This window comes from Ambystoma mexicanum, chromosome 1p (genome assembly GCF_040938575.1).
Source record: "Ambystoma mexicanum isolate Mex_15411 chromosome 1p, UKY_AmexF1_1, whole genome shotgun sequence".
NCBI lineage: Eukaryota > Metazoa > Chordata > Amphibia > Caudata > Ambystomatidae > Ambystoma > Ambystoma mexicanum.
Window position 1 is genome coordinate 414,441,844 of NC_090921.1, and position 14,175 is coordinate 414,456,018.

The following is a 14,175-nucleotide window of genomic DNA, read 5'->3' on the forward strand; positions in this document are numbered from 1 at the left end:
GGGGGAGTCTCTCCCAGTAAGGTTCCACTTGCCCAGACCCCTTTGGAGGGTCTTATGGAGCATGCTAACCTCCCTAGCCTCAAAGGGGGAGGCTCCACCTTGGGGAGAAGGGACTGATACCCACGATTTATCACAGGTGTGAGAAACCAAAGGGTGTCTCACCCGCTGGTCCTCAGGGACTTGTCATCCAGGCGGTCATACCATGGCCATCGCTTTTGGATCCAGGTCCTAGGGTGGAGCAGTGCGGAAGGATCACCTGGGTGAGGGGTCCTTGGGGAGTGGGGGTGGGGAGACCGATGGTGAGACATGGTATTCCCCCCTTCCTGGGCCCATGACCTTTTCAATTTCATAAGATTCTCCGATGTCCCAACTACCTCCCCCTTTTGAACACAAACACTGGGCCGAGGAAGAGGGCGACAGAGTAACAAGGCTAACCCTTACATATCTCATTGGACATATCCCGCTAATTGGGTCAGGCAAAGTCAGCACTTGACTTTAATCACATACATCTGATACCCATTAGCTCTCCCCACACGGATGAAAGGCAGAGAATAGAGACACTCTGAGCAAGATGGAACACAAGAAGCAGCAGAACTTCCAGGGTGAACACACCTAGTGGAGCAGAGCGACAGATAGAGGGATGATAACCAAGGGTAAAGAAACCCAGGAGCTCCCTGCAGGAGGTCGTTGCCTCCAAAGAACCTTAAGGAGGTATGTGGAGAAGGCCGAATCCCAGACAAGAAGACTGCATTGTGTTTCAAAGACACCCGTGACCCTCCCGGGTGAACTACAGAGTTGGGGAGGCGAGGCCAAGCCTGTGTTATTAACCTTGGCTTGTGAATTAAAATGGCAAAGACAAGAAAGGAATGCACACAGCCACTGAGTTGGCGAGCGAGATGTGTGTGTTAAGGAGAGATTCAAGTGGCAACAATATATCTTACAATTGAAGGCTGCATGTGTGTGGATGAGACGCGAAGAAAGGCAGACCTGTAGTGAACTTTAAATAACCGATAACTGTGAAGCCAGTGATACAGAGTAGCGGAGTGGTCCAGCAAAATGAAGTAGCCACCTCGAAAGTCTCTGCGAAAGGTGAACTCTTTTTGGTATAAAGCAACAAAGTGAAAGAACTTTAAAAAGCGTGATGATCAAGATGGACTGCAGCAAAAGGGGAAGTGGAAATTGTGCTTATGATATTGACATACATAGACCAAGAAACACTGGGACAAATAACACGAGAGTGTGAGCTGAGGGGAAAGTCGAAGTGGTCCTACGGCGGTCTATAGACCTGGTCAATTCGGAAAACTATAAAGCACACTTAACAAGAACTTAAATATATTGTTTTATTGTTCATCTATAAGCCACGCAAATAAGCACAGATTGATCAAGTTTAAAGGGAGATGTCATTCATTACAAGGTTTTGGTAAAAAAAACATTGCGACAAAGACTTTATTTTCATTTTATTTAGAAATAGAACACACCATGACCAGTCGGTACAAGTAATCCCATATTTCCCCACGAATCCTGAGACCCAACCACCCCTCCTCAAATTATGCATCAATGTTAACATCCCACTTGTGCACCTTTCCCCACACAAAATTCTAAGTGACTCTTTCCATTTGCTTTCTTACTTCTATTATCACCCGCCCCAATACAATGAGACCCCTTTTCTCCTCTGAACATACACATATTATCCTGCTTTATGCATATCTCTGGTTATCCTTCTCAGGGAGGTTTCAGAAGTGACCTTCTTGACAACATTTATCCAAATTTAAGAGTCACTGCTTAGTGGTACATCCAATCTGTCAAATTTTGGAATGCTCTTTGTATCTCCAAACTTTAACGAAGGTCCACATCAGCGCTTGTGACTTTGTCTCTAGGTCTTTTGAGAGTGTACATCAGTTGTACCATTGTTAAAAGGCTGTATCGCATTGGTTCTGGCAAGAAAGTGCCTGTTAGAAATGCTGTGCCTCCCAATATAGATTTGAGAGCAGTCAGATGCATACAGGATGAGAAAAGGGATGATGTCTGATGCCACACAAACAACAGTCTTTCAAATTATTATACAACAAAGTCTTCATCAAAATACCAGGGTCTCATAGCGTCAACGCCCTGAGTGTCCTCAATGACATTTTGAGTTTGTAAAGAAGTCTCTTTTGCAACTTTAAAAGCCAGGTCAGTAATCTGTGCAAGACTTCTGCAAAGAAAAAAGAGAAAAGACATCAATTTTGAGATGTCACTGTAGGTGACCTTTCATGTGAGCTTTGAGATAATGTTTGAACTGTAAACACATCTAGCACAAAAAACAAAAGGGAAGAGCATGAAGGGAGGCAAGCAGTATGGAAAACCACCAATCACAATCTCAGCTCTTAAAAAGATTTGTTTTTCCCATTATAGTATCTTTATTTCTTACCTGCATTTTGGAACACTGTCATACAACATTTTACATTTAAAACTAATAAGCACCCTGGATGGTGTGCTCAGGCAAACCAGTGTGATAGAACATAGTTCAACAAGTTCAGAGGATAGGAATCCCTCTAGGCCTGGGTTGGGAGGCCAGTGCTAGTCCTACCTCAGAGGGGGACAGTGGCATCTGAGAGCACCCCAATTACCGTCCCCTCCCCAAGTGCCTGCATATATATATATATATATATATATACACACACACACACATACGGTGGAGACTTGCATTACCCCATGCCACTTGAAGAAAATGCTGGCCAATTTCTCTCTTTCTTTCCAATAACCAGAAGTGAGGCATCAGCAGAATGGAGAGGCCATCAGTCGTGGGACTGCAGCCCTGAGGTCCCCACGCATTCTTTCTACAGTAACCCGAGCCCTATAACCAGCAGAGAGAGAGCCAGCGAACAAAGAAACAGAGCTTACATGGCTGCCAGACACGCCACACACTGCTCTCTAGCACTGGCACATTCAGTAGCTACACTGCTGCAGCAGATCTCCTCCTTCAAGGACTTGTTACTGAGCGGTGTTCGCTTAACAAATCTTCTCTTACCTAGAGGGTGACCACAATGCGGCACCCTAATACGAACTTGGAAACTTTGCAATCCGGACCACCAGGGTTGCAGCACGGTGGCCCCGTGCAGAGAAAAGAGCCAGGAATTAATCCAGTATTTGTACATTCCAATTATTGAAACATCTCCTCGGCAGGGAAGACAGGACCAGATTAGCCAAGGCCAGTAATCCAACGGGATAAGAGGGGCAACAGGAAGACCACCAAGAGCCCAGCTGAAGGAAGGGCTGTGGAAACAAGTTGGTGAAAAGATGGGGTATTAGTTGGTGAGAGCGAGTGGTACTTTGTAGTGTGGATGCATGCAAGATGAATGAGTGTGCGTGAAAGGGAGTGTAGAGAGTGAGTGAAAAGTGAGGGTTAAAGTGAAAGGACGGTGACTGGGAAGAAGGTGGGTTAGACAGGAAGTAGTAGTGTGAAAGAGGGAAAAGCAACATTGAAAGGTGGAGTCAAGTAGAAAAAGAGAGACCTACTTCAAAAATTGAGAGCGATAGACTAGAATCTATTTGACTAAAAGTGTGTCTGGAATGTAAATTGGAACAATTTGAACAACATGCAGAGAAAGGTTTATTCTTTGTAAAACAAAAGTTTTGGCTGACTGGTGAAGTGTGGGGGAAGTTATTTTCTAAGTCCCTTAAAGGTTATGCAAATCAATCTGTGGTCACAAATATTGTAAAGGATGATGGGTCATCAGTTACTAATACTGAAATCTGTGACTGCTTTAAGAACTATTATGAATCATTATACACTGAAGACTTAAATACAACTTAGAGTGACTCGGACGGGCTTAAAAAAATTGAGCTACCAATGTTGTCAGATAGCAGCAGCTTATGGCGGGAAGAAAATAAAACTGGTTAATGAGGTATTAACAGTCATTAAGCAATTGAATGTGGGCAAATCTCCAGGTTTAGGTGGATTGCCTGTTGAATTCCATTAGGCCTTTTCACATCTATCACAGATAATATGCGATTTAGATCAATGTCTTTTGGACAAAGGGGAATGTTGTCCTACGATGAAGGAGGCTATGATAACTCTTATCCCCAAGCCTGGTAGGGATCAATCAAAATATGAAAATGATCACCCAATTTCACTATTGAATGTGGATATGAAAATGTTTGCAACATTTTATGCGAATAGACTAAGTATGTGCATTACAGATTTGATACATGCATCGCAGGAGGGGTACGTAAGTCAGAGATATGGGTATGACAAAATCAAAACAATTATTAATATACCGGGACATACATTTGGTGATGATCAAAATGCTGCCTTAATTTTTGTTAGATGCCGAGAAGGCATTTGATCGGGTTAACTGGACTGTTTTAGAATTGACATTGCGGAAAATGGGCTTTAGCAAAAGCTTTATAAAAATGGTGCACTGCCTGCACAATGGAGCAATGGCAGAAATGTGGGTCAATGGCATATCATCTAGAAAATGTAAACTATATAGGAGGTATGAGACAAGATTGCCCATTTGGTATCATTACAGTTTTGCTGATCTGGAAAAATTGCCAGTGGGGGCACTGACTTACCTCCAGTCAGGCTCCCACTGGCAAATAAATGCTGCAATTACTTAGTTGGTTCTGTTTTAATAGACATTTTTGATGAAGTGGGGACATTATCGGGACACACAACAAATTGGTCAAAATCAGATATTCCCACTGTCCGACAGGTGTCTGAAGACTGACTTTCTTGATTGGAGCTGTAAATGGTCTAAAGACAACGTGAAATATTTAGGAATTATCTCAGTCCATGATTTTAAACAATTGTTGAGATAAACGTTAAAGTGGTAGCTGATATGAAACAGGTTATTTATAAATGGTGTTATACTAATTTGGTACGACTTCCTAAAGCACTCTATATCATTTAGTCACTAGCCCTACCTTTTTCAAAAAAACTATTGGGCAAGATGGACAAAGTTGTTAAGGACTTTGTGTGGTGATAAGAAAACAAAGAATTCCACATTACAATTTAGCACGTGGTGTAACAAAATGGAGGTTTTGGCTACCCTGATTTGAGCAAATATCATGATGGCTTAGTTCTTAATATCACAGTTTTATCCTTCAAACATGCCAATCTCTACACTAGATCTAGATCACTGCATACTATTAGATTACTCCCGACTATATCACTCACAAATAAAGTATTACTTGAATGGTTGAAGGCGAATGATCAGTGAGTGTGGTTGAATAAGAATACTTCTTTATGGAATGATTCAACTCTACAATTAAATAATAAGATGTTATGTTGGAAAAGATTATTTCTCATGGAATTCTAGAGATATATTATCTGCTAGAAGATGGTTATCTGATTCATTTTGATATCTTGCGTAATAAATATGGTTTATATGCTAGGGATAAGAAATATTTCTCAGATTTCAGTAAGTTATCTGAGAGAATTGCTTTAATGGAGGCTTCTCTGGCAGACAGATCAGGTTGTGTGTGATTTATGATACTCCGCCCAAAAGATGTCCACATTTTCTAAGCGTATTCTTGTTGAATCTGAAATAAATGGTTGGGATAGTTTGTGAAAGAAGTGGTCCATTGAATTGGGTTACAAATTGTCCGAAGGCAAATGGGATAAAGCGAACAATGGAGTAATTTTGGCTAAATTGGATCTTAACATGCGCCTTTTACAACAAAAGATTCTGGGATTCTGTAAAGATGTTCTCTTTGGGTCTCAGACAATGATCGTTATTGGGGATGTGGGGAAGAGAAAGGGACACTGTGGTGGGGGAGCCAACCAATCAGGAGGCTAGGAACACAGGCTGATACTACTGTAGATCTATCCCGCTCCAGGTAACTTGATGGCCGATGCGCCCGCCATCTTTCCCCTACCTTCCGTTCCCTTTTTTTTCTCAATCCCTCCTCCCCACTTACCTCATTGCCACTGCCACAGCTGCTGCCGTTGGTCTGCCCCTTTTCGCCGCCATGGAAATAGAAAAGGTGATCCGTACGGAGCCCAACTTCCTTTTCCATAGCAGCCATGTTTGTATAGTATTTTCTTTCCATAAACGGGACGCCGCGAGGCGTCCAATTCACAGAAAGAAAATAAATCAAAGTAGCCCCGTACTAACCCATGGGATGGGTACTAGCATTGACAACCCGTTCCAAGGGCTGCAACAGGTGGGAACTGTCCAGGGAGTTGGTTAAGCACCCTTGTTTTGGTCGTGCCTTTAACGCAGGCCTTGGAATGGGTGGTTAACGCTTAAGAATAGACCTAGTGGGTAATGTGAAGTTCAACTAAGGGCTTAGTAAAACCATTCAACTGAGACAGTACACAACTCCACTCTTAGTATAAGGCTGTATCACCCAAGTATATGGTAGCATAGGTAGAGCAGCCAGGCTTATCTTAGGAGGTAGAGAGGGCTGTAGTAAACTACACTGAACCTGTAGTATGCCAAGGATTCAATAGAAACACTGACAATCAGAAGTTTTATAAAAAAGAATAAAAGGTTTATTATAAATACAAGTAGACCAAGTTACGTCTTGGGGTAATGTGAGAAACCTGAAGGTGTCTCCCTGGCTAGTCCCCGGGGGTCTGTCATCTAGGTGGCCAGGACACGTCCATCACTATTAGATCCAGTTCCTGGGGGTGGACCAGTGAGGGAGGATCACCTGGATGGGGGGTCCTCAGGGAGTGAAAGTGGGACACCGACGGGTGAGACGCAGTATCCCCCTTCTTATAACACATTTTCCCCAACTTACCATGTAAGATGCTCAAACACTCTCGCTCCCCCCCCCCCCATTTTCCGATGCGAACACTTTCGCATATCACAAAGGACGACGGACTAACACCCGAGCCATTTACCCAACATGTCCCAACGTAAGAGTCGGGCAAAAAGGGAATTGACCAGAACCGCACACACCCGACGGCCGTTTCCCTTCCCCACAAGGATAAAAGGTGGAGCATGAGAGCACAATACGAGCAAAGCAGATCGCATGACAAGAGAGCTAACTCAGCACGGCAGTTCAAGAGGAGTAGAAAGACAGCATGAACCGAGATTGTGACAAGGAGAGAAGCGGCCTTGCCCTTTCTGACCAAGGCCCTCGAAACCTCAGCAGAAGGAATCTTAAGACCGCAAGCAATAGCCAGTGTGAGTTGCAGTAGATGTCAACGGTACACAGGTCCCTCCTCCACTGTTAACCACGCCGGGGAGAGACGCTTGTCTCCGTGGTACCAACCTTGACTCCAGAGAGAAGAAAAGCCAAGAGGTTTATCAGTGTCGGTGAGTCGAGGGGAGAGCCGATAAGGAACTGAACTGTGTTGAACGAAAATAGCAAACAGCGAATTGAATTGTGAAAGAATACAAAGAACTTTTGATACCATAAGGGGAAAACCAACAACAGAGGAGTCAGGCACCACGTGGGTGGTCACTCAGGAAACTCTGGGCAATTACCCAATTGTTGAAACTACCGTTACCAGGGGGCCTTGAAGGGGTCAAAGTGGTCATACAGGGGTCCAGTAAAGCCTAAGTCACCATGATGGACGACATCACTACGCCGCAGAGACTGCAGGCCGCAACCCGGACACTAGCACGTGGCCAGACACCACGCAAGGCACGTTCATGCAACTCTTACAGCCATTCAGAGCTCAAACCGGTCTCCAGTGGGAACTGTGGCTACAACAGTTTGAACTATCCCTCCACACTCGCAAGATCAATGACGAAGGAATGAAGAGAGCATTTCTCATGTTCAATCTAGGCATGATGGCCCTTTGCATCTTCAATGCCCTACCAAACCGAGGCACTGATGAGGACTATGCAACAGCCAAGGATGTTCTCACGAAGAAATTCAAGCCAAAAGCCAGCCACGATTTTGAGAGGTTTAAGATGAGCCAGGCCAGACAACGCCTGCAGGAGAATATAGAGGACTTTCACAGCCGCCTGAGAGAAATGCACTGTTGTGTGACTTCCCGAATGAGGAATTTTCAGTGAGGCAGCAAGTCATACATGGGTTGTCCTCAGAGAAGCTAAGACGCGCCATCCTAGCAGAAACAGACCTCCCGCTCGACACCATCCTGTCCATGGGACAACTACGAGAATGAACGGATGAGTACGCGACGGAAATGGAGCAGATCATAAGCCGCCTACCCTTAGACACCGACCTTTCAAAAAACAACGCCTCGACAATCAACGCCTTGAGATAACAGAAGCCATGGGCAGGACCACCTAGCACTAGACCGAAGGACTGCATATGGTGCGGAGGACAACGCAGCAGAAACAACCCATCCTGGCAAAATGAGACTTCGTTCCAGCTGTAATCTTTTGAATAGTGTTAATGTTTTACATGTTGAGTGTTTATCCAAAGTTGATAAGGGATGTGATGTCAACGTGATCCCTGTCACGTGGACATGGAAATAAAGAGAAGCGCGAGCCCGCCAAACGGCAGTTCCTGCTCCATCCACTGGCCATTACTGTGTCTGTGTCTCTTTGTGCTACCCACCCACGCAATGCGTGTAGGCCCTGCTCCAGGCCCACACCACAGCCGCACTTTGTTCACCCTTTTCTTTGTGGGATCTCGACTATCCGTGGCTCCTGCTTTAAAGGGAGTCCACTCAAGAAGGATCCGTTGACAACCCAACGTCGAACTCTGCTAAACCAGGTAGATTGGGGTAGTAGAACATTTGTAGAAGGAAATAAGACTAATAGACAATGGGCCTCATCACGAGTCTGCCGGTATCCCTTAAATGCGGCGGTAGCGCTATTACCGCCGCATTTAAGGATCCGCCAGATCATGGCTTTGGCGGATTTCCCCCCAGCTTTAAGCTGGGGGGAAATCCACGGCAAAATTGCCAATTTTCGGCGCAATCACCGCCGGCGGGAAATCCGCCAGCGGTAATAGCGTGAATTTTCCCCATTGGGCCCAATGGGGAATGAGGAATTCCTGAATGGGCCCAATGGGGAATGGGCAATAACCCTTCCGCAAAACCCGTGACCCGGCGCTAATAGCGCAGAGGGGTTTGGCGGTAGGGCTATTAGCGCCGGCGCTGTGATGAGGCCTAATATATGGACTGGGCTTGTTTAATATCTTATTTACAGGTTGCCCAGGTGGGGGGATCCTCACACAGAACTTTGCCTGACGGTAGGGGCCCAGTATTCTGCCAATTGTCTAACCAACTTGTTTTCCTCCTAAGTCTACTGTTGATACCTTTTACTATATTTATTTGTATGCCATTTGAGACTGTCTGCAGTTGGTGCATTTTAATAGAATCAAGAGTAATTGTGGTACCACATTCAGACTGTATATATTTACCATTTTAGAATTGTTGGAGCACAAAGTGTGTTATTGTGATTGTTTGCACAACGTGAACCTTATTTATATAAAGAACTGTTTTTTCACACAGTGTGTGGATATCCCTTGTTGGGGGCTTGGGGACTACACTGGACTTATGAACCAGCCTGCATCATGTTAAGGATTTCAATCAGGCTCTCGGCCTAGTGTACAGCGCAATGGAAAAACTTATTTGATATATAGATTCAATTATTTGAAAGATGTACCACTCGTATCACACCCCTTACTTAAAAATACCCGAGTCACGCAGGACCAGGAATCAGGCTGGTTTGTAAAAGGTATTATTTAAGATCAAAATCACAATATAGATATTAATAGGTAAACAACAATCACCAATGGGGTGACAGAACACAGAATAATATCTTTAATACTAGAAATAAGTAATGAGCAAAACAAATGCAGCACAGAAATAATACTTTTGTGTTGGTTCAGATCAGATAGCACTATGGTTAGAGGTTCCCCCTGCAACACCCCCCAAACCCCAATAGGCAATGCAAAGAGATGGAAGGAGAGAGAAGGTATTCAGGAATAGTACAGATAAAACAATGTCTCACTTTCCCCTTCCCCCCCTTACACAGAAAGAGAAAAACGAAGTGGGCTTTTCAACTGTTAGGATGACTTATAAAGTGGCTGAGCAAGAACTCTAAATTTGTGGAAAAATGCTTAAATTATTATAAATTCCTACGGGAGCCGCTTTGAACAGTTGCACACAATCACCAGCAATGATTCAGTCCAAAGAAAACATTCGAAATCTTAAAATCCAGGTCAGAAACAAATGGAAGCTATTTCACACGTGTAAAGAAATGTCTCAAAATGGGAATCCGCTGCAAACTTTTCCTTGCACGATTTTGGCTATAACGGGAGAGTCGCACTGTTTTGAAATGTTAGGTACAAGTATGAACTGAAATTTAATTTCTATCACAAAAACTGAGGGAGTTATCGAGGTTTTAATAAAGGTTGTTTTTGCGAGATAGGCGAGAGAATGGAAAGAGGCTTCAGTTTTAAAATCAGAAAAATATTGACTATGGACTAGAGCATCCAAGCTAAGCCACCAGGACGGCACAGGTAAGAGTCAGGAGTGATTCACGACTCAGTACTGGGTCCTTGATGTCCACATTGGTGCGCTAGGCTGGTCACTCGAATGAAATTAATAGATCAGAGTTGACAAAATGACTAGGAAAAGGATGCTTTTACAGATAGACAGAATAAGATTTCACTACGGATTCAGACAATGTTACTGATTATGGAAGTAAGGATAGTTCAGAGGTTAGGAGGGGACAAGATAATGCACGGGAATCAACAGTTTATAGCTTTCTGTTAATACTCAAAAAACAATGGATTTAAGATTTTGGACCGTCAGGATTCTGGAACATTGAATCGGATCTATCAGGGACTGACAGCTGGGCACATCTGACAGGACAGGTCAGCAAGGCTCTCTGGTAATAGCACGGCACAGGACTGGACGGGATCTGCCCTTCTTGGTTCTGAGGATATTTCAATTTAGCAGGTAAGCATTAACAGCACGCCCGGCTGTATTATGCTTCCCCTAGGCTTTTAGGGTTCTGTTCTAGAATTTGAGGCCTAGCTGAGAATGGTTCAGCTATGCAATAGGCCTTTGCTTTGCCAAGTTTCTGGAGTCTAGAACAAGGAAGATGTAGGAGTGTGTTGCCTGTGAGGAATGCTGAAGCAGAGACTCGAGAAGCAGTGTTTTTTTCATCTCCATTTTTCAAGGGGAAGCTACTTTCATAAAACCCTCTGCACTGCGCGAAGCGTAGCAGAGAGTGGCAGGAGTGTGTTGCCTGTGAGGAGTGCTGAAGCAGAGACTCGAGAAGCAGTGTTTTTTCCATCTCCATTTTTCAAGGGGGAGCTACTTTCATAAAACCCCCTGCACTTTGCAGAGCGTAGCGGAGTGTGTTGCCTGTGAGGAGTGCTGAAGCAGAGACTCGAGAAGCAGTGTTTTTTCCATCTCCATTTTTCAAGGTGGAGCTACTTTCATAAAACCCCCTGCACTATGCGGAGCGTAGCGGAGCAGAGCGTCGCAGGGGTGTTTTGCCTGCGTTTCCTGGGGGGCCGCGAGACACAACTTGAGCAGCCAAGATGAGCCTAAGAACGGGCATTCCAGCAACCCGCGCCCAAGCCAAACGTGCCCTAAAAACACCAACACACCATGCGAAACAGAGCCCGAAGTTGGGAGTTTGGGGTGCTGCAGCTGTAGGTGAGGCAGCAGAGAGGATACACCCCTACTGCCAAAAGAGAGTGCGGTGGAGAAACCCGCTCCTACTGACAAAAGCAAAACCGCCAGCCAGCAAGTAAGTGCAAAGGGGGTTGGACGGAAGGGAAGAGGAAGAGCGGGTTCACTACTGAACGATAAATCACAATGCCTTCAGATCATTCACGATAGCCTGCACACCACTTCCCCAAAAACAGTGATGTTCGTTGAAAAGGTCTTACCGCTGCTCCTGTCGGCATTGTGCTCCGGCCGCAAGCTGTGATTCGACTCCGGCGCAGACTGTGGAGCTGCGTGAGGTGGAAGTGGAGCAGCGAGAGCTGGTGGTGGGGAGGGGCCCGGGCTGGTCGGTGCGGGCCAACGGCTGAAGGGGGTTTGCCTGCTTGATGTCAGTGGCGGGTTGCTCCGTGAATGGACTGGAGCAGAGCCGCCTCAGGCTTGCTCAGGCATGTCGCCGGAGAGAGGCAAGGGCGAAAGTGATGGTGACCGTTCTGCGAGTATCGCAGCCTCGCCTAATACCAATAGACAGTGAGACAACATGCCTGAACAGCCCCGAGCAATGATGGGCGACAGCAATACAGCAACTATTCCCCCATTAAAAATAATGGCGTGGAAAATAGTCGCAAACATCAACAAACAACGCCCCCCAAAAAAACTTGATGCCTGTGGTAATAGCGAGTAGAATCTCTTCAAGCAGTGGCTCAGAGGTGATACAAGTTCAGCTACACAGTAAACCTGTGATCCCTCTAAATAACCTTCTTGAGGAAGAGGAGAAGAGCTCTGAAGAAGAATGGGAACCCTTGGATTCGCAGAAAATCCAGGAAATCATAAAGTTAAATGAGCTCTCCACCCGATGTAATTCACTGGTAATTGCTGATCAAGTCATTCGGGACTTGACAGATATGAACAGCAAGTTGACCAGCTCAATGAAAACTAACAAAAATTCCAAGTGAACTACCATTGAAAGTGGCAGCTGAACAGCATCACCAAGACAAAGCTATGAGATATCTTGTCAGTCTAGAGGCGAATACTCTGATATTTGAGACAAGAAATGACGAAATTATGATCTCTCAAAAAAGGATTAGACATGAACTGAACTCATAAAGTGAAGCATGCGGCTCCCAGAAACGGTTCAAGAGCCATGGCAGAATCTTGATGACAAACTCCTTCAATGCACCAAGAGCTGCACCAGTATTAATTCAGCATCAAAGGAAATCTGACATGGCTTCCTCCTCTTCATCCTCAGAGTACAGCTCACCTAATAAAGGACAACAGAGGCACCACGACCCGAAGTCCTACAAGACAAAAGAGCAAGGTGGTCAACAGTCGACGGCAGAGATCGTGGAGAATGTAATTAGTGACCTACGTCCAATACTGATGTCTACCAGCACAATAGCAGTGGCTCCACTAACAAAGCTATTTGAGAACTTGAATGAGAGCTACCGAGAACAGACAACCTTAATAGCATTACTAAATTCCAAAGTGATAAAACTGTAAAAACTGATCTGGTGGAGATGACGCAAATCACAGTTACAAGACGAGGCAATGACATCTTGCTAGCAGTCCTGAAGGACCCATTGAAAAATAATTCAGAAGATAAAGGACTTCTGGCGGAAGTCACATGACAGGCCCTTAACTTACTACAGAAGGAACAAGATGGAAGGGCCAGTAATGATACAAACCAAATTCTGAATGTGAAACAACCACTGGCATCCCAGTTGACGCAATCAGAAAAGGTCAGACATGACCTAGACTCTACTCCAACTTCTAGCAGGAAAGGAAAAGATACTGCTAAACAGTCAAGACTGTCATGAAGCCTACCCCCGGGCAACCAGACCAGGTCCAGCAACCCCGGAAGCAGGCATCAAGTTATTTTGAGCAAGCCCAAAAACACCTGCTAGGGACTGCCCTAGGTTGCGGTCCTGGCGCCTGTGGCGCCAGGCTCATATGGAGAGTCAGTCCTGGCGCCATAGGCGCCAGGCTCATAGAGTCGAACTTACCTGATGCAGACCATGCTGCAAGCTTACCTGATGCAGACCATGCTGCAGAGCTCCAAGCCAAATGAGGCTTGGAAGGGACTATTTTACCTAGGGACTATTTTTTACTTGGGTGGGGCTGGGGAGGAATACTTACCTGGGACTACTTTGGAGGCTATTTAAACCACACCCGAAGAGCAGCACACGCTTCGCGTTATTCTGAATCCAGCAGCGTAACGCTCACCGTGTCTGCAAGCCTGCATCCAGTCTTCTGCCACGCCCGCCTCGAGTCTGCAGCTCCTAGAAAAAGGGTGGAACAGAAGGAGAAGAGGTTAGAATAAGAGCAAAACCTTCGATCCTTACCTGAATTCCAGATCCACTGCGCCTTCGAGCTGGAAGAAAGAAGCATTTTACGCGCGCCGCCTCGCCTGCTGCAACGCCGCGCTGAACTCACCGGCCTTCGCAGCATCCTCACGCTCTACCGCATCCTTCTGCACGTTCCTGCCGCACTCTGGCACCTAAGGGGAACACAAGAACAGCAAAGGTGAGCCAAGGGAATAAACAGAGGCAATATTAACTACCCCCATAGACTTACCCGATTACCGCCGGGGGTACTATTCCTCTTCACGGGTCGGCGCAGTCTCCATTGCTTCC

General features: G+C 45.5%; 1 protein-coding gene across 2 annotated transcripts in view; it reads right to left on the reverse strand.

The window, feature by feature from the left end:
- Positions 1-1,328: 1,328 nt before the first annotated feature.
- The window catches only part of HAUS8 (HAUS augmin like complex subunit 8), a 522,213-nt gene continuing 509,366 nt past the window's right edge, over positions 1,329-14,175 (reverse strand). The window contains exon 11 of one of the 2 annotated variants that reach the window (XM_069649216.1): positions 1,329-2,194. In XM_069649216.1, the coding sequence (XP_069505317.1) occupies positions 2,059-2,194 (136 nt within the window). In that variant the 3' untranslated portion in view covers positions 1,329-2,058. The remainder of the gene's footprint in view (positions 2,195-14,175) is intronic. The other variant, XM_069649215.1, reaches the window with a different exon arrangement.